Below are 21,928 nucleotides of genomic sequence, written 5' to 3' on the forward strand. Positions count from 1 at the left end.
AGCCCAAAACTTGGTCCACGTCATAATATGGTGGGAGGAGTCATTTGGTGAGTTTTGAATGAAATCCAATCGCTAGAAGTGTGGAATACACCAACCACTCCAATTAGGAACGAACTGCCGTTGAACTTGAATTGTCCAATTTCTCACACCTATTGATTTCGGATCGAGCCCAAAACTTGGGCAACATCATAATATGGTGGGAGGAGTCATTTGGTGAGTTTTGAGTGAAATCCAATCGCTAGAAGTATGGAATACACCAACCACTCCAATTAGGAACGAACTGTCGTTGAACTTGAATTGTCCAATTTGGAACACCTATTGATTTCGGATTGAGCCCAAAACTTGGTCCACATCATAATATGGTGGGAGGAGTCATTTGGTGAGTTTTGAGTGAAATCCAATCGCTAGAAGTGTGGAATACACCAACCACTCCAATTAGGAACGAACTGCCGTTGAACTTGAATTGTCCAATTTCTCACACCTATTGATTTCGGATCGAGCCCAAAACTTGGGCAACATAATAATATGGTGGGAGGAGTCATTTGGTGAGTTTTGAGTGAAATCCAATCACTAGAAGTATGGAATACACCAACCACTCCAATTAGGAACGAACTGCCGTTGAACTTGAATTGTCCAATTTCTCACACCTATTGATTTCGGATCGAGCCCAAAACTTGGGGAACATCATAATATGGTGGGAGGAGTCATTTGGTGAGTTTTGAGTGAAATCCAATCGCTAGAAGTATGGAATACACCAACCACTCCAATTAGGAACGAACTGCAGTTCAAATTGAATTGACCAATTTCTCGCACCTATTGATTTCGGATCGAGCCCAAAACTTGGGCATCATCATAATATGGTGGGAGGAGTCATTTGGTGAGTTTTGAGTGAAATCCAATCGCTAAAAGTATGGAATTCACCAACCACTCCAATTAGGAACGAACTGCCGTTGAACTTGAATTGTCCAATTTGGAACACCTATTGATTTCGGATCGAGCCCAAAACTTGGGCAACATCATAATATGGTGGGAGGAGTCATTTGGTGAGTTTTGAGTGAAATCCAATCGCAAGAAATATGGAATACACCAACCACTCCAATTAGGAACGAACTGCCGTTGAACTTGAATTGTCCAAATTCTCACACCTATTGATTTCGGATCGAGCCCAAAACTTGGGCAACATCATAATATGGTGGGAGGAGTCATTTGGTTAGTTTTGAGTGAAATCCAATAGCTAGAAGTATGGAATACACCAACCACTCCAATTAGGAACGAACTGCAGTTCAAATTGAATTGACCAATTTCTCACACCTATTGATTTCGGATCGAGCCCAAAACTTGGGCAACATCATAATATGGTGGGAGGAGTCATTTGGTGAGTTTTGAGTGAAATCCAATCGCTAGAAGTATGGAATACACCTACCACTCCCATTAGGAACGAACTGCCGTTGAACTTTAATTGTCCAATTTCCCACACCTATTGATTTTGGATCGACCCCAAAACCTGGGCAACATCATAATATGCAGGGAGGAGTCATTTGGTTAGTTTTGAGTGAAATCCAATCGCTAGAAGTATGGAATACACCAACCACTCCCATTAGGAACGAACTGCCGTTGAACTTTAATTGTCCAATTTCTCACACCTATTGATTTCGGATCAAGCCCAAAACTTGGGCAACATCATAATATGGTGGGAGGAGTCATTTGGTTTGTTTTGAGTGAAATCCAATCGCTAGAAGTATGGAATACACCATCCCCTCCACTTCGGAACGAACTACCGTTGAACTTGAATTGTCCAATTTGGAACACCTATTGATTTCGGATCGAGCCCAAAACTTGGGCAACATCATAATATGGTGGGAGGAGTCATTTGGTGAGTTTTGAGTGAAATCCATTCGCTAGAAGTATGGAATACACCAACCACTCCAATTAGGAATGAACTGCCGTTGAACTTGAATTGTCCAATTTCTCACACCTATTGATTTCGGATCGAGCCCAAAACTTGGGCAACATCATAATATGGTGGGAGGAGTCATTTGGTGAGTTTTGAGTGAAATCCAATCCCTAGAAGTATGGAATACACCAACCACTCCAATTAGGAACGAACTGCCGTTGAATTTGAATTGTCCAATTTCTCACACCTATTGATTTCGGATCGAGCCCAAAACTTGGGCAACATCATAATATGGTGGGAGGAGTCATTTGGTGAGTTTTGAGTGAAATCCAATCGCTAGAAGTATGGAATACACCAACCACTCCAATTAGGAAGGAACTGCCGTCGAACTTGAATTGTCCAATTTGGAACACCTATTGATTTCGGATCGAGCCCAAAACTTGGGCAACATCATAATATGGTGGGAGGAGTCATTTGGTGAGTTTTGAGTGAAATCCAATCGCTAGAAGTCTGGACTACAAACACAACTTGTCCATTAACGTCATTGACTTTAAAACAAGAAATTGTCCAGTTAAGAAAAAAATAAAATAAAATAAAGTAGGAAAACCAAATAGAATCAAACATCGTTACCAATCCCCGGCATCGGCGCCAAAAACTTGTTGCTTCGATTCAGCTGCACCAAAATAGATTCAGCTGCATCCTCAACTTGTGATACTCGCAAGTGCACGAGCCGTTTGGTAGTATAGCATATGTAAGTGCGAGGTCGATCCCACGAGGATTGGTGATTGAATGATCCAATTTGTTTCCCCTACACAAAATAGAAATGAAAAAAGAAAATAAATAAAACAAGAAAGAATGAAATAACTCAAGCAAATAAGTTCCCAAGTTCAATTAGATTAATGGATTGATTCTAGCTAAAGTATGATTAAGCCATGGTGTTTGGTCATAACCTTGTGTTCCTAATTCCCTAATTTGATCATTTGTTGTCTAACCTAAAACTAAGCATTAGGAACCCATTAAGCATAGAAGAACAATTTAAACAACCAAGCATGTATCTAATCCCTGTTTTCGAATGTCCATACATACTCTTCTTATTCATAGTTCAATTCGAATTAAAGCATGGTGTCTACTCTTAATTCAAACCAAGATAGCTAACATGCAAGCCTAAATGGTGATCAATCATTCAAACTAGCCTATTAACTTATAAGCATAATGAATAAGAACAAAAACCATAATTGAAACTTGGAAACTAATTAAACTTGAAACTTAAGAAAGAATGTACATTACAATGAAAAGTAAAGTGAAACTAAGAAAAACTTGAAGGAAAATTTAGTAAAAACATTATTGTTACAACAATTGACAACTTGAAAGGAAACTAAGAGAATTTGAGGGAGAGAAGGGAAGGGAGCTCTAGAGAAGTGTTTGAGAGCTCCCCCCCTTGGGGTGTGATTTGAAGCTTGAAGGCTTCTCTATTTATAGGGCTAAGAGGGAGGAACATCATGATGGATTCCCACACCATCCTTCATCTTTTGCTGCTGCACCTCAAGCATCTTCACATGGGTTCAAAGGTGATCAGTTGTGGCTGCCTTTGCTGCCAACCCATGTGGTTGCCTTTTGGTTGCCAACCCATGTGGTTGCCTTTTGGTTGCTGAAAAACGAGTTTTCTGAACCAGTCTTGGTGTATGAAGGCCAGAGGTTTCAAAACGTATCTAATGGTGCTCAAATTGGGATATGTTATACTAGACACCCATTGGAACAACTTCTATGAAGAAAGTATTCCCATCGGAGCAGTAGAAGTATGCGTTTTGGCCCTTGCAAGTTGGCTGCCGAACAGAGACTGGAATTGACTTCATTTCATCTTTTCTTTCCTTTTTGATTCACATGCATGCCCATGCTTCCTCTTTCAATTAAAACCTGATTTCCAGCTCCAAAGTGATCTGCCAATTCAATTCCCATGTTCAAAGGCTGAAGCAAAATGCCTCTCATCATTCCTCATTCTTCTCTCTCTCCTTTCTCTTTGCTTCCCATGCATGCACATGCTTTCTCTATAATAACTCCAGCATGTACCAACTTGCTCATTCAGAAATTCATACCTGGAAAGCCTCCCAACTTCACTCATTATGTTGGGTACAAGGTCAGTTGCAGCTGGGGTGAGGCACATGGCTAAAAGGAGGCACATGACTAAATGCTGGCAGCTGCAAATCTTGCTGAGCAAGGTTGGGTGTTGGACGGGCTGAGCACTCCACAAATGTCCAATTGGGCTGAAATTTGGATATGTTGTAGTAGACACCCATTGGAACAAGTTTCATGAAGATCTTCACCTCATTCGAGCCCCATAGCATGCTGATCCAAGGCCAAGAAGGTGACCTACGAAATTGTGCTGGAAAGGGGTTGTAGCCAAAATGTGTTTGTCTTTAAGCTCATCTTCCTCATATGCCAATCAGCCCTTAACATGCATGGATTGCATCAAATGTTATCTCTTGCTATCTTAACCTACAAAACACACAAACATAGGTAAGTGACTCAAAATAAAGAGAAACTAAGAAAAATCACTAAGTAAAGAAGGCATGCAAGTGTATGAAATTATGGACTTATCAAAACAGAAAATGGATTAAAAGCACAAGTTTAACTCAATAACATAACCAAATCATAAGCTAGAAGGGTACAAAATGATATACAATTATGAACCGATCGAAGATCCAAACAAGCATTTGAAGGAATTCGAAGTGGTATGTTCAAGCATGACACCAATCAACGTGGATAGCAACATTCTAAAGATGAAAGCCTTTCCATTCTCTCTTTTGGAAAAGGCTAAGGATTGGCTCTTTGAGTTAGCACCTGGAACCGTCACTTCTTGGGAAAGCATGAAGAGCGCATTCTTAGAAAAATTCTTCCCAACTTCAAGAGTCATTCTTTTGAGGAAGAGAATTAGTGGAATTCAACAAGGCCCGGGAGAATCCTTCCCAGCATATTATAAGCGTTTCAAGACTTTAGTTGCATCCTGCCCACAACATCAAATGAAGGAAGAGCTTTTAATTCAATATTTCTATGAAGGACTACTTCCACTCGAGAGACAAATGCTTGATGCTTCAGCAGGAGGTGCGTTGGTTGACAAAACACCAGTTGCAGCGAAGATCTTAATCACAAACCGAGCCTTGAATGCACAACAATACGAAGGAGTTGGAGAAAGAGATCATACACGGCCAAGTCAAGTTAATGAGGTAAGTGCTATTTCAGAACTTCAATCTCAAATGGCTAATCTCACTACTCTTATTTCACAGGTTGTTGAAGGATCCAAAGTGCAAGGAAGTAGTACTTGTGGCGTGTGCTCTGTGCAAGGACACCCCTCTGATCAATGCCCTCAATTAATAGAGAATGGGGGATGGGAAAGTGCCAACGCCATTGGGTATCAAGGCCACAATCAGCCAAAGTATGATCCATACTCCAACACTTACAATCCGGGCTGGAGAGATCATCCAAATATGAAGTGGAGGGACCCTCAACAAACTCAACAACAAGGCGGATATAGACAGCCACCTCCAGGACTCTATCAGAGGCCATTCGCACCACCACTCCCACCACAATCTGCCCAACCAAATTCAGGTACGTCTTTGGATAATGATAAAGTTCTTCAAGTACTAACCTCTTTGACTCAGGGTTTGCAAAATCAAGCCAAAGAAATGGGCGAAGTGAAGAAGCAAATTGGGCAAATGGCGGAATTCATGGGACAGTTCAGAGAAGAAGGTAAACTACCTAGTTCAACCATCGTCAACCCAAAGGGAGGTTTTGAAACGGCTAAAGCTGTCACCTTGAGAAGTGGTAAAGAGGTTGGAACCAATCCCAAAACTTCCAAACAAAGCCAAAAAGAGGACGAACAGCTGCTGCCCGAAGGAGACGAGATGAACAAGGCCACGGCAAGGGAAGAGCAACCCTTGTCGCAGCCTTCTAAGGCTCCTACAGCACCCAAATCGGGTAAGGTTGGTTCGAATTCAATTCCTTTTAACCCCATTCCACCAAATGTGCCTTTCCCTCGCAGGTTTATGCAATCTAAGAAGGAAGAGAATGAAAAAGATATCTTAGAGACCTTCAGGAAAGTACAAGTCAATATTCCCCTTCTTGATGCAATAAAGCAAGTTCCAAAGTATGCTAAATTTTTGAAGGAGCTTTGTACAACAAGGAGGCGGATCTCGAACAAGGAAGTGGTACAGGTAAGTGAGAATGTTTCTGCAGTTTTGCAACGTAAGCTGCCACCTAAATGCAAAGACTCAGGTAGTTTCACAATCCCTTGTGTTATTGGTAATACCAAGTTTGAAAAGGCCATGTTAGATTTGGGTGCTTCCATTAATGTCATGCCATACTCAATTTATGCATCTATGAACCTAGGAGAGCTTAAAAACGATGGTGTTATAATTCAATTAGCCGATCGTTCTAATGCATATCCGAAAGGAGTCTTGGAAGATGTTTTGGTGCAGGTTAATCATTTGATATTCCCAGCAGATTTCTATGTGCTTGAGATGGAAGATTCGGCCCATTCTACACCATTGCCAATCCTACTTGGAAGACCCTTCATGAAGACAGCTCGCACCAAGATAGATGTGTTCAAGGGGACGTTGACAATGGAATTTGATGGCGACATAATTGATTTCAATATCTCTGAAGCTATAAGGTATCCTATTGATGATCATTCTTGCTTCTCTATTGATGTATTTGAAATTTTGGCGCAGGAATATCATGAATTCCTAAATAGGGATGCTCTTGAAACAACCATTGCTAAAGGAATTGGACTCAAAACCAACATGGCCGAGCCTAATCATGCAACAATTGGCGAGATGGTGGCTGCCCTTGAGTCATTGCCACAACTTGTTGGTAAGCCAACAATCCCAATTCCAATTTCCTTTTCTACTAACAAGTTGTTACCTTCAGTAATTCAGGCACCCACTCTGGAGCTTAAACCATTACCAAATCATTTGAAGTATGTCTTTTTGGGAGATAAAGAGACATTGCCAGTCATAGTCTCTTCATCACTCACGGCAGTAGAGGAGGAGAAACTGGTACGGGTGTTGAAGGAATACAAAGCAGCCATTGGATGGACCTTGGCCGATATCAAGGGGATAAGTCCTACAACATGCATGCATCGCGTACTTTTGGAGGATGGGGCCAAACCATCTCGAGAGGCTCAACGCCGACTCAACCCTCCAATGCTGGAAGTTGTGAAGAAGGAGATTATCAAGCTTTATGATTGTGGAGTGATTTACCCAATTTCGGACAGTCGATGGGTTTCACCGGTTCAAGTTGTTCCAAAGAAATCGGGAGTCACTGTGGTGAAGAATGAAGAGAACGAACTTGTGCCTACCCGTATCCAAACAGGTTGGAGAGTTTGCATCGATTATAGGAAGCTCAACGCCACCACAAGGAAGGATCACTTCCCTTTACCGTTCATCGATCAAATGCTTGAAAGGTTAGCTGGTCATTCATTTTATTGCTTTCTTGATGGGTATTCTGGATATAATCAAATTGTCATAGCTCCGGACGATCAAGAGAAGACCACTTTTACTTGTCCATTTGGTACCTTTGCCTATCGTCGAATGCCATTCGGTTTATGTAATGCACCGGCCACGTTTCAAAGATGCATGGTAAGTATCTTTTCAGATTATGTTGAGAAGATTATTGAAGTCTTTATGGACGATTTTAGTGTTTTTGGTGATTCATTTGATGATTGTTTAGCTAATCTCACTTTGATATTGGGACGATGCATTGAAACTAACCTTGTTTTAAATTGGGAAAAATGTCACTTTATGGTAAAACAAGGCATAGTTTTGGGTCATATAATTTCAGAAAAGGGAATTGAAGTTGATAAATCAAAAATAGATCTTGTACGCTACTTACCCTCCCCCACTTCGGTGAGAGAGGTTCGTTCTTTCCTTGGACATGCAGGATTCTATAGACGTTTTATCAAAGATTTCTCAAAGATTGCAACACCCCTGTGTCGACTCCTACAGAAGGATGTGCCATTTGTGTTCAATGATGAATGTGAGAAGGCATTCAATCACCTAAAAAAACTGCTAACTTCAGCCCCCATCATAGTTCCACCAGATTGGAGTCTTCCTTTTGAACTGATGTGCGATGCCTCAGATTATGCAATAGGGGCTGTTTTGGGACAAAGGAAGGACAAGCAGCCGCATGTCATCTACTATGCCTCACGGACCTTGAATGACGCTCAATTGAACTATTCCACCACTGAAAAAGAACTCCTTGCTGTTGTGTTTGCTTTAGATAAGTTTCGCTCTTATTTACTTGGAACTAAAGTCATAATTTATTCTGACCATGCAGCGTTGAAATACTTGCTCATGAAGAAAGAAGCCAAACCAAGGCTTATTCGATGGATGCTCCTTCTCCAAGAGTTCGACGTCGAAATCCGAGACAAGAAAGGAAGTGAGAACGTGGTGGCTGACCACTTAAGCCGTTTGGTGCATGATGAGGAGCCATTACCTATCCCAGAATTATTTCCAGACGAGCAGCTGCTGTCCATTGAGGTAAGTGAGCCATGGTATGCAGATATTGTGAATTATTTAGTGTCTAAACAAGCTCCAAGCACACTAAACAAGCACCAACGTGATAAACTTGCAAAGGATGCACGGTTTTATGTATGGGATGACCCGTACTTGTGGAAATATTGCCCTGATCAGATTCTTCGTAGATGTGTACATGATTCGAAGTTTAATTCAATTTTAACTTTCTGCCACACATATGCATGTGGGGGTCACTTTGGCACTCAAAGGACAGCCCTTAAAGTTCTAGAATGTGGATTTTATTGGCCTACTATATTTAAGGATGCTAGAATTTTTTGCATAACCTGTGATCGTTGTCAAAGAACAGGGAATATAGGTCCAAAAGATCAAATGCCGCAGACCCCAATCCACTTTGTCGAAATCTTTGATGCTTGGGGCATCGATTTCATGGGTCCTTTTCCTTCATCTCATGGTTTCAATTATATTTTACTTGCGGTTGATTATGTATCGAAATGGGTGGAAGCGAAAGCCACCCGTACTAATGATTCCAAAGTGGTTGCAGATTTTGTCAAAACTAACATATTTTCCAGATTTGGAATGCCGAGGGTACTTATCAGTGACGGGGGTTCCCATTTTCGCAATCGAACCATAGAGGCGCTGCTTAAAAAGTATAATGTCACACATAGGGTCTCGACACCCTATCACCCTCAAACAAGTGGGCAAGCCGAGGTGTCTAATCGAGAAATCAAGCAGATTTTGGAGAAGACAGTTGGACCCACTAGGAAAGATTGGAGCTTGCACTTGAATGATGCATTGTGGGCGTACCGTACAGCCTATAAAACACCAATTGGGATGTCTCCATTTCGGCTCATCTATGGGAAACCGTGCCATCTTCCGGTTGAGTTGGAGCACAAAGCGCATTGGGCAGTCAAAGCATTCAACATGGACATAGATGCAGCTGGTCTTCATAGGAAGCTTCAATTGAATGAGCTTGAAGAGATTCGGAACGAGGCTTATGAGAACGCTCATATCTATAAGGAGAAAACGAAGGCATTCCATGACAAGATGATTCGTAGCAAGACGTTCTCTATAGGGCAGAAAGTTTTACTTTTCAACTCCCGCCTTCGATTGTTTCCAGGTAAGTTGCGTTCTAAATGGATTGGTCCTTTTGTTGTTACTAATGTCTTCCCTTATGGTGCAGTCCAAATTCAAAGTTTAAAGACAGGGCATGAATTCAAAGTCAATGGACACCGTTTGAAGCCTTATTATGAGTGTTTTGAAGAGCATGTTGTGGAGGATGTACCCCTCTGTGCCGTAGGACCTTCTGGAGCTTAAAAGGAGGTATCGTCCGGCTGGAAGACGTTAAAGCAAGCGCTTCTTGGGAGGCAACCCAGGTGTTCGAATAAAAGGACTTTGGAATATTCGGCTCCTACAACCAGATTTGCTCTCTTTTACCCTTCTCTTTATTGTTTTTACTTTGCCATGATTGTCTTGTTTGCTAGCTATCTTTTATTGCTTTCTTATTTACGTTTATTTTTGAAATATTGAGGACAATGTTTGGTTTAAGTGTGGGGGGGTAAACAAAGTTCTTTTCATGAATTATTTTTGAATCCCTATCACTACTAATGTGGTTATTCACTGTTTTAAAGTGTTTTTGTGTCATTTATAACCAAAAAAAGAGTCGTTTTTGTTGCTTGTTTGTGTCTTAGGGTACCTTCCAACGCAATGATGAGGATTTGGTTTTTAATTGCATGACTGTTATGGAAAGTTGCAAACATGGGTGGAAGTTTGATATGCTCTTTGGTTAATACTTAGTTGTAGTCATCATTTACGAACTCACATGTAAGCACAAAAAGAAAAAATCAGTTTTTGTAACATGCTTGAAGGAAGAAACTCAAACTAATGCTACAACCCTGTGAGACTTGAGCCTAGCCTTTGTTTGGAGAGTTATTAATCTGGATATTCTTGTTTTCTAAAGTCGTTGCATGATCTCATTAGTTCTTTGCTTGGTTGCTACTTAGAATGCGTTTTCATCATTTAAGTTCCAAATACTAGAACTCATGCCCGTTTCATTCAAAACGTAAAATGAAGTGCATAACAAATAACAAGATGAAGGTGTGTAGTTACCACCAGAGCCAAAAAGCCTTATCCCTTGCATTTATATTGTAGGTATAACCCCTTTGAGCCTTATTTAGCCTATTTTCCTTGTGAAGCCGGCATTATCCTTACCCAGCCTAGTACAGGAATATCCATACCCTTGTTCTTAAAGAATAGTGAAGCATGACTTGTTGGGAATTCCTTTTGTCTACGATTTGCAGAATTGTTCTTTTGAGTTGATGAAAAGAGGAGTTTCTGTGTGGTTTCATCAAAAATAAAATAAAATAAAAAAAAGAAGAAAAACAAGATGAAAAGAAGTAAGAATGAGTTCACAACTTTTGGTTGTTGAAGAAGGGTCCAAAAAAAAAAAAAAAAACAAAAAAAAGTGGATCTGACCCTAAAATTGTACAGATCTTCCCTTTGTGTTTAAAGTTTGATGCTGCAATCAAAAGTGAATTCTAAGTGTGGATTTCATTACTTTGCTTCCTATTTCTTTAAGAACCTTTGTGTACCCTTAACCCTTTTTTGTTAGCGAATACCTTAGCCCCGTTATAACCCTTAGACTTTTATCTTGGTTGTTATGTGTTTCAATATGTGGAGTTTGAAATTGGCACGAGCATATGGAATCCCTGGTTTTCGCTTCTAAGTAGTAGCATTCCATTCATGAGATCATATACATGTTGATTTAATAACTTCAGAAAGTGCCTTCTTTGTTATAATATATGTGAGTGCTAGTCTACATGTTTACATCAATCTTCTCACATATACTTAGTATAGGGAGTGTAGTCAGAAAATCTACGTGAAAATAGAGAGTATATCTGGTGAGGAATTGAGGGAATTCTCTAAGGCATGTTACTACATTAATAAAATAAAAATAATAATAAAAAAAAGTTGTTTTAAATGATCAAATGCGAGCTAGTGAGTGGTTACTGTGATTAAGTACGAGCTCGAGGGTAAGGATGGCTAAAATCTGTGTGAGTAGTGATTTTTAACATGTCATGTTTCATTGGAAATCCCTGAGGCAATTGTTGGAAGGTTTAGGTTTTATTTTGTTTTCTTTGTTTTGCTAGGGACTAGCAAAAGCTAAGTGTGGGGGAATTTGATAGGAGCATATTTATGCGACTTTGCTATCTTATTTCTTTGCATTTACTTAGTTAATTCCCATTTGTTAGAATGATTTAGCTTATTTTCGTACTATTGTAGGTCCAGATGGCAAGATTGGTAAGAAAGGGCATTTTGGGGCATTTTAGAGCATTTTTGGACTTGGAATGGATAGCATATGCATGGGGCAAGATGGATGGACGTGTTTGAAGTTCAAAGAGGCTAGGAATGTGCTAACAAGATGGGGAAATTAATTCAAGAATCAGCTTCTTAGAAGAAAGCATTGGGGCCGCACCTTTCTCCTAAAAAGGTGGCGCCTGGGCCCTATCCTTGTTCCAGAAGAAATCTGCCAAACAAACCCTAATTTCTAGGGTTTCTGCTGGGCCCTTTTACCCTAGATCTACCACATATTTAAAGGAGGGGTTGCCGCAGGAAAGAGGAGTTTTTGAGGGGCCGTAGCAAGAGAGGAAAAAAAGAGAAGAACTTGGAGACGCAACCTGCTGCATCCATTGGGGTTTTCAGAGTTCTTCTTCCCTATTTTAGTTAAATGTTTATTCTAGATTGCTTTTCAGTTATTATGAACATGTGTAACTAAATTTCTTCTTAGTTAGGGGTGAATTCGAAGCCATGGACATATGTTTAATATGAATTGATTACTTCCAGTTATGGTTTTATAAAGTATGAATGTGATTTACTTTTCTGTTTTATTGAGAACTTATTCTTGTATGCTTATTAAGGATGCATACTTAGTTTGTATGCAGGGATTTGATGCTAGAATATAAGGGAATTTCACCTAATCGTTATGAACTTATATTCACAAGTGGTAAAAGTCACTAGTCATGATTGAGTTAAGTAAGTTCTTGGCAGGAGTATCATGCTTTTCATAGTTACGAATGCTTTGTCAATGCTTATGATTTTCACAGAATTTAATGATCTTTGATACGTATCTTTATCATGCTGTTCATATAGGGAACTTGATGAGAATAATTTGATTGTGTCGCTGAGTCCAATTCAAAGAACTTAGGAAAATCTGAGAGTTAATTAGTGCATTCACAATTAATTTGGGGCATTGTCATTCATACTTTATAGAAAGAGTAACTGGAGATCGATTTGTATGCATATGTTCCATGTGTGGAGAAGGATCCTCTAGCTATCCCTTAATCCATACTTCATTCACAACTTAGTTGTTTGCTGCTGTCATTATTACTTTAGTCTAAACCGTCCAAATTTCCCCCAATCATTGTTTTCCTTAACCTAGTTTTCAGTTTAATAAGTTAATTTGTGTTGATTAGCTTCCCTCCTAATCCCCGGAATAGAACGATCCCTACTTACTCGAACTACGATTGCATAATTCATAGGGTTTAATTTGTGTGTTAGTTATTTCTCACGCCAGGAGTCATTTGGTGAGTTTTGAATGAAATCCAATCGCTAGAAGTATGGAATACACCAACCACTCCAATTAGGAACGAGCTGCCGTTGAACTTGAATTGTCCAATTTGGAACACCTATTGATTTCGGATCGAGCCCAAAACTTGGGCAACAGCATAATATGGTGGGAGGAGTCATTTGGTTAGTTTTGAGTGAAATCCAATCGCTAGAAGTATGGAATACACCAACCACTCCAATTAGGAACGAACTGCCGTTGAACTTGAATTGTCCAATTTGGAACACCTATTGATTTCGGATCGAGCCCAAAACTTGGGCAACATCATAATATGGTGGGAGGAGTCATTTGGTGAATTTTGAGTGAAATCCAACCGCTAGAAGTATGGAATACACCAACCACTCCAATTAGGAACGAACTGCCGTTGAACTTGAATTGTCCAATTTCTCACACCTATTGATTTCGGATCGAGCCCCAAACTTGGGCAACATCATAATATGGTGGGAGGAGTCATTTGGTGAGTTTTGAGTGAAATCCATTCGCTAGAAGTATGGAATACACCAACCACTCCAATTAGGAACGAACTGCCGTTGAACTTGAATTGTCCAATTTGGAACACCTATTGATTTCGGATCGACCCCAAAACTTGGGCAACATCATAATATGGTGGGAGGAGTCATTTGGGGAATTTTGAGTGAAATCCAACTGCTAGAAGTATGGAATACACCAACCACTCCAATTAGGAACGAACTGCCGTTGAACTTGAATTGTCCAATTTCTCACATCTATTGATTTCGGATCGAGCCCCAAACTTGGGCAACATCATAATATGATGGGAGGAGTCATTTGGTGAGTTTTGAGTGAAATCCATTCGCTAGAAGTATGGAATACACCAACCACTCGAATTAGGAACGAACTGCCGTTGAACTTGAATTGTCCAATTTCTCACACCTATTGATTTCGGATCGAGCCCAAAACTTGGGCAACATCATAATATGGTGGGAGGATTCATTTGGTGAGTTTTGAGTGAAATCCAATCGCTAGAAGTATGGAATACACCAACCACTTCAATTAGGAACGAACTGCCGTTGAACTTGAATTGTCCAATTTGGAACACCTATTGATTTCGGATCCAGCCCAAAACTTGGGCAACATCATAATATGGTGGGAGGAGTCATTTGGTTAGTTTTGAGTGAAATCCAATCGCTAGAAGTATGGAATCCACCAACCACTCCAATTAGGAACGAACTGCCGTTGAAGTTGAATTGTCCAATTTGGAACAACTATTGATTTCGGATCGAGCCCAAAACTTGGGCAACATCATAATATGGTGGGAGGAGTCATTAGGTTAGTTTTGAGTGAAATCCAATCGCTAGAAGTATGGAATACACCATCCCGTCCAATTAGGAACGAACTGCCGTTGAACTTGAATTGTCCAATTTGGAACACCTATTGACTTCGGATCGAGCCCAAAACTTATGTAACATCATAATATGGTGGGAGGAGTCATTTGGTGAGTTTTGTGTGAAATCCAATCGCTAGAAGTATGGAATACACCATCCCCTCCAATTATGAATGAACTGCCGTTGAACTTGAATTGTCCAATTTCTCACACCTATTGATTTCGGATCGAGCCCCAAACTTAGGCAACCTCATAATATGGTGGGAGGAGTCATTTGGGGAGTTTTCAATGAAATCCAATCGCTAGAAGTATGGAATACACCATCCCCTCCAATTAGGAACGAACTGCCGTTGAACTCGAATTGTCCAATTTCTCACACCTATTGATTTCGGATCGAGCCCAAAACTTGGGCTACATCATAATATGGTGGGAGGAGTCATTTGGTGAGTTTTGAGTGAAATCCAATCGCTAGAAGTTTGGAATACACCAACCACTCCCATTAGGAACGAACTGCCGTTGAACTTGAATTGTCCAATTTCTCACACCTATTGATTTCGGATCGAGCCCCAAACTTGGGCAACCTCATAATATGGTGGGAGGAGTCATTTGGCGAGTTTTGAATGAAATCCAATCGCTAGAAGTATGGAATACACCAACCACTCCAATTAGGAACGAACTGCCGTTGAAGTTGAATTGTCCAATTTGGAACAACTATTGATTTCGGATCGAGCCCAAAACTTGGGCAACATCATAATATGGTGGGAGGAGTCATTGGGTTAGTTTTGAGTGAAATCCAATCGCTAGAAGTATGGAATACACCATCCCGTCCAATTAGGAACGAACTGCCGTTGAACTTGAATTGTCCAATTTGGAACACCTATTGACTTCGGATCGAGCCCAAAACTTATGTAACATCATAATATGGTGGGAGGAGTCATTTGGTGAGTTTTGTGTGAAATCCAATCGCTAGAAGTATGGAATACACCATCCCCTCCAATTATGAATGAACTGCCGTTGAACTTGAATTGTCCAATTTCTCACACCTATTGATTTCAGATCGAGCCCCAAACTTAGGCAACCTCGTAATATGGTGGGAGGAGTCATTTGGGGAGTTTTCAATGAAATCCAATCGCTAGAAGTATGGAATACACCATCCCCTCCAATTAGGAACGAACTGCCGTTGAAGTTGAATTGTCCAATTTGGAACAACTATTGATTTCGGATCGAGCGTGATGCATTTGGAGGTCGCGACTTCTCCCACTACTCCACACTTCCTATCTTTATGATTGAAGTTGCCTTCTCTTTCCCTTTATTATTGAGCTATAATAAATTGCTAAAACAAACACAGAAAACTTGAAATAGAATTAAAAGGATGAGGAAATAAAAACTAAAATGAAAAGGAAAATCAACACACATCCAATTTCATGCTTCAAAGTAACAAACACCAATGGGTTGTGTAAGCTGGGACTTAAACCCAGTTCTCTTGCTTGTTGGGCAATTGTCCTTTTCTGTTGGACTACAAACACAACTTGTCCATTAACGTCATTAACTTTAAAACAAGAAATTGTCTAGTTAAGCAAAAAATAAAATAAAGTAGGAAAGCCAAATAGAATCAAACAATGTTACCGATCCCCGGCAACGGCGCCAAAAACTTGTTGCTTCGATTCAGCTGCACCAAAATGGATTCAGCTGCATCCTCAACTTGTGATACTCGCAAGTGCACGAGCCGTTTGGTAGTATAGCATATGTAAGTGCGAGGTCGATCCCACGAGGATTGGTGATTGAATGATCCAATTCATTTCCCCTACATAAAACAGAAATGAAAAAGAAAATAAATAAAACAAGAAAAAAGGAAATAACTCAAGCAAATAAGTTCCCAAGTTCAATTAGATTAACGGATTGATTCTAGCTAAAGTATGATTAAGCCATGGTGTTTGGTCATAACCTTGTGTTCCTAATTCCCTAATTTGATCATTTGTTGTCTAACCTAAAATTAAGCATTAGGAACCCATTAAGCATAGAAGAACAATTTAAACAACCAAGCATGTATCTAATCCTTGTTGTCGAATGTCCATACATACTCTTCCTATTCATAGTTCAATTCGAATTAAAGCATGGTGTCTACTCTTAATTCAAACCAAGATAGCTAACATGCAAGCCTAAATGGTGATCAATCATTCAAACTAGCATATTAACTTATAAGCATAATGAATAAGAACAAAAACCATAATTGAAACTTGGAAACTAATTAAACTTGAATACTTAAGAAAGAATGTACATTACAAATAAAAGTAAAGTGGAACTAAGAAAACTTGAAGGAAAATTTAGTAAAATAATTTTGTTACAACAATTGACAACTTGAAAGGAAACTAAGAGAATTTGAGGGAGAGAAGGGAAGGGAGCTCTAGAGAAGTGTTTGAGAGCTCCCCCCTTGGGGTTTGTTTTGTAGCTTGAAGGCTTCTCTATTTATAGGGCTAAGAGGGAGGAACATTGTTGTTAATATTATGTTAACTCGCAATTGTACGGGGCAATTAGTAGTATAGCAAGACAAGTACGAGGTCGTACCCACGAAGACTGAGAAGTTAAAACTAGTTATGTACTTAGATTACCAAATTCAAGAAAGTAGGAGGTTATGTCTAAAACAGAATTTAAAACAAGAGTGGTTGTGATTGTTGAACAAAAGAAGCAAAATGAAATTGCAAACAAAAACAAGTAAACAAATGTAACAAAGAGTGGTTTTAAGAGTTGGAAAACAGATTTTGAGACTAGGGCATTCGAATCACCATAACAATTCAATTCTGGGTTATAAAGATTCAAGTAACAAGTCTAATTCAGATTCAAAGATTGATTCTAGCTAAAGTATGATTAGGCCATGGTGTTTGGTCCTAACCTTGTGTTCCTAATTCCCTAATTTGATCATTTGTTGTCTAACCTAAAATTAAGCATTAGGAACCCATTAAGCATAGAAGAACATTTTAAACAACCAAGTATGTATCTAATCCCTGTTGTCGAATGTCCATACATACTCTTCCTATTCATAGTTCAATTCGAATTAAAGCATGGTGTATACTCTTAATTCAAACCAAGATAGTTAACAAACAAGTTCTAATGGTGATCAATCATTCAAACAAGCATGTTAACTTATAAGCATAATGAATAAGAACATGAATCATGAATCAAACTTGAAACTCCAAACTTATAAACCCAGAATATTCATGTTAGGTTACATCGAAGCCCTAGTTATGGATTTAGCTACTCATAATGGAAAAGAGACTTGAACAGAAATGAGAAAACATAATGAATACAATAAGAGTAGAAAAACCCTTTTTCTGAAGTTCTTGTGGTGTCCAAGGCTTCTCCAAGTGCTTCTCCACTTCTAATGCTTCTCCAAGAGCTTCCCCACTTCTAGAAAGATGTATGAAGGATATGGAGGTGATTTGGGATGAGTTTGAGTGAGTGGTGATGGCTAAGGAAGATGAAATTCGTAGGGAAATGGAAGAGAGGTTTGCTGGAGTTGTTTTGGTGATTGTTGGAGTGTTTGGGATTTTGAGAGTGTTTGAGGATGGTTGGAGTGAATTGTGGGGGTTGTGAATCTCAGGATTTGTTGTGTCTTGAATGTGGAATGGATGTGGTATTTATAGGGAGAGGGGAGTGACAAATCTGAATTCAATATGGCTAATGCATACAACACTTGCATTATAAAAGATGAATTGGTTGATGCACTTCACTAATGCATACAACACTTGCATTATAAAATCTGAATTGGTTGATGCACTTCACCAATAGATCCCACCAGCAGCCCTAGCTCATCTTCATGTCACCATGACCAAGTTTCCAACCAGAAATGATAGCTCATACCTAGCTCACCATGACCAAGCATCCAACCAGCACATGCTGAGGTCAGCATAACCAGCAACTTCAAGGGCTTACAACTTGGGCTTCTCTTAATCAAATTAGGACTTTAAGCACTCGAAATTGAAGTTCAGAATGTCTTCTTTCCAGCCATATGTCATTTGGGCCAATCCAAGGTCGGAGGAGGAAGTTAAGGCCAAAACAAATTGCTAACTCATATTGCGCGCTGATAAAATCCATCCTGAGCATGGCTCTGTGTTTGCTAGGTAACAGACTCCATATTTATCCAATGGGGCTGAATTTTGGATATGTTATAGTACACACCCATTGCAACAACGTTCATGAAGAATGCTGCCTCATCCGAGCTGTGTAGGTTGCTGAAACAAAGCTTGCAATATGACCTACGGAACTGGACTGGCAGGGGGCTGTAGCCAAAATGAGTTTGTCTTTTAAGCTCTTCTTCCATTCATCCAAATTAGGCCTTAACATGCTTGAATTGCATGAATTATGCTCTCTTGCTCTATTGGCCTACAAAACACACAAAGGGAGGGAAATAACTTAGAATTATAGGAACTAAGCAAAAGAAGTAAGTAAATTGGGCATGTATATGTATGAAATTATGAGCTTAACAAACATCATGATGGATTCCCACACCATCCTTCATCTTTTGCTGCTGCACCTCAAGCATCTTCACATGGGTTCAAAGGTGATCAGTTGTGGCTGCCTTTGCTGCCAACCCATGTGGTTGCCTTTTGATTGCCAACCCATGTGGTTGCCTTTTGGTTGTTGAAAAACGAGTTTTCTGAACCAGACTTGGTGTAGGAAGGCCAGAGGTTTCCAAACGTATCCAATGGGGCTCAAATTTGGATATGTTATACTAGATACCCATTGGAACAACTTCTATGAAGAAAGTATTCCCATCGGAGCAGTAGAAGTGTGCGTTTTGGGCCTTGCAAGTTGGCTGCCGAACAGAGACTGGAATTGACTTCATTTCATTTCTTTGCTTTCTTTTTGCTTCACATGCATGCACATGCTTTCTCTTTCAATTAAAACCTGATCTCCAGCTCCAAAGTGATCTGCCAATTCAATTCCCATGTTCAAAGGCTGAAGCAAAATGCCTCTCATCATTCCTCATTCTTCTCTCTCTCCTTTCTCTTTGCTTCACATGCATGCACATGCTTTCTCTATAATAACTCCAGCATGTACCAACTTGCTCCTTTAGAATTTCATAGCTGGAATGTCTCCCCACTTCACTCATTATGTTGGATCCAAAGTCAGTTGCAGCATGGGTGAGGCACATGGCTTAAAGGAGGAGACAAGGCTCAAAGCTGGCACCTGCAAATCCTCCTGAGCATGGTTCAGTGTTGGACGAGCTAAGGACTCCACATATGTTCAATTGGGCTGAATTTTGGATATGTTATACTAGACACCCAATTGAACAACTTCTATGAAGAATATCTCCTCATCCGAGTTGTGCAGATTGCTGAAATGAGACCTTCAAGGTGACTTACGAAACTGGACTGACAAGGAGTGTGGCCCAACTTTGGTTTTGTCTTTAAGCTCTTGCTCTTTGCCAATCAGCCCTTAACATGCATGGATTGCATCAAATGTGATCTCTTGCTATCTTAACCAACAAAACACACAAACAGAGGTAAGTGACTCAAAATAAAGAGAAACTAAGCAAAATCAATAAGTAAAGAAGGCATGCAAGTGTATGAAATTATGGACTTATCAAAACAGAAAATGGATTAAAAGCACAAGTTTAACTCAATAACATAACCAAATCATAAGCTAGAAGGGTACAAAATGATATACAATTATGAACCGATCAAATACACCAACCACTCCAATTAGGAACGAACTGCCGTTGAACTTGAATTGTCCAATTTCTCACACCTATTGATTTCGGATCGAGCCCAAAACTTGGGCAACATCATAATATGGTGGGAGGAGTCATTTGGCGAGTTTTGAGTGAAATCCAATCGCTAGAAGTGTGGAATACACCAACCACTCCAATTAGGAACGAACTGCCGTTGAACTTGAATTGTCCAATTTCTCACACCTATTGATTTCGGATCGAGCCCAAAACTTGGGCAACATCATAATATGGTGGGAGGAGTCATTTGGCGAGTTTTGAGTGAAATCCAATCGCTAGAAGTGTGGAATACACCAACCACTCCAATTAGGAACGAACTGCCGTTGAACTTGAATTGTCCAATTTCTCACACCTATTGATTTCGGATCGAGCCCAAAACTTGGGCAACATCATAATATGGTGGGAGGAGTCATTTGGTGAGTTTTGAGTGAAATCCAATCGCTAGAAGTATGGAATACACCAACCACTCCAATTAGGAACGAACTGCCGTTGAACTTGAATTGTCCAATTTCTCACACCTATTGACTTCGGATCGAGCCCCAAACTCGGGCAACATCATAATATGGTGGGAGGAGTCATTTGGTGAGTTTTGAGTGAAATCCAATCGCTAGAAGTATGGAATACACCAACCTTGGGGTGTGTTTTGAGTGAAATCCAATCGCTAGAAGTATGGAATATAACAATTGAAAACTAGAAAGAGAAACTAAGAGAATTTGAGGGAGAGAAGGGAAGGGAGCTCTAGAGAAGTGTTTGAGAGCTCCCCCCCTTGGGGTGTGTTTACAAGCTTAGAGAACTTCCCTATTTATAGGCCTAGGGGAAGTGAAAATCTGAATTCAATATGGCTAATGCATACAACACTTGTTTTATAAAATCTGAAATGGTTGATGCACTTGTATTAGAAAATCTGAATTGGGTGATGCACTTGTATTAGAAAATCTTGAATTGGTTGATGCACTTCACCAATAGATCCCACCAGCAGCCCTAGCTCATCTTCATGTCACCATGACCAAGCTTCCAACCAGAAATGATAGCTCATACCTAGCTCACCATGACCAAGCATCCAACCAGCACATGCTGAGGTCAGCATAACCAGCAACTTCAAGGGCTTACAACTTGGGCTTCTCTTAATCAAATTAGGACTTTAAGCACTCGAAATTGAATTTCAGAATGTCTTCTTTCCAGCCATATGTCATTTGGGCCAATCCAAGGTCGGAGGAGGAAGTTAAGGCCAAAACAAATTGCTAACTCATATTGCGCGCTGATAAAATCCATCCTGAGCATGGCTCTGTGTTTGCTAGGTAACAGACTCCATATTTATCCAATGGGGCTGAATTTTGGATATGTTATAGTACACACCCATTGCAACAACGTTCATGAAGAATGCTGCCTCATCCGAGCTGTGTAGGTTGCTGAAACAAAGCTTGCAATATGACCTACGGAACTGGACTGGCAGGGGGCTGTAGCCAAAATGAGTTTGTCTTTTAAGCTCTTCTTCCATTCATCCAAATTAGGCCTTAACATGCTTGAATTGCATGAATTATGCTCTCTTGCTCTATTAGCCTACAAAACACACAAAGGGAGGGAAATAACTTAGAATTATAGGAACTAAGCAAAAGAAGTAAGTAAATTGGGCATGTATATGTATGAAATTATGAGCTTAACACACCCCCAAACTTAGATTTTGCTAGTCCTCGAGCAAAACAAAAGAGAAACAAAGATAAAAACAAAACAAGAAGTTAACTAGACCACTTTCGTAGGTAACTCGATTGCATTGAGCGTATGCAACAAGCCTTTAAACCTCTAGGCATCCCTA

At 39.9% G+C, this 21,928-nt stretch overlaps 1 protein-coding gene across 1 annotated transcript; it reads left to right on the forward strand.

The window, feature by feature from the left end:
- Positions 1 to 4,671: 4,671 nt before the first annotated feature.
- LOC148293042 (uncharacterized) lies at positions 4,672 to 8,330 on the forward strand. The gene is made up of 3 exons (XM_088244553.1): positions 4,672 to 6,102; positions 6,367 to 7,352; positions 8,225 to 8,330. Exons 1-3 carry the CDS (start codon positions 4,672 to 4,674, stop codon positions 8,328 to 8,330), a joined length of 2,523 nt encoding a protein of 840 aa, XP_088100679.1.
- The last annotated feature ends 13,598 nt before the right edge of the window (positions 8,331 to 21,928 follow it).

This window comes from Prunus avium, chromosome 7 (genome assembly GCF_965620075.1).
Source record: "Prunus avium chromosome 7, drPruAviu1.hap1.1, whole genome shotgun sequence".
NCBI lineage: Eukaryota > Viridiplantae > Streptophyta > Magnoliopsida > Rosales > Rosaceae > Prunus > Prunus avium.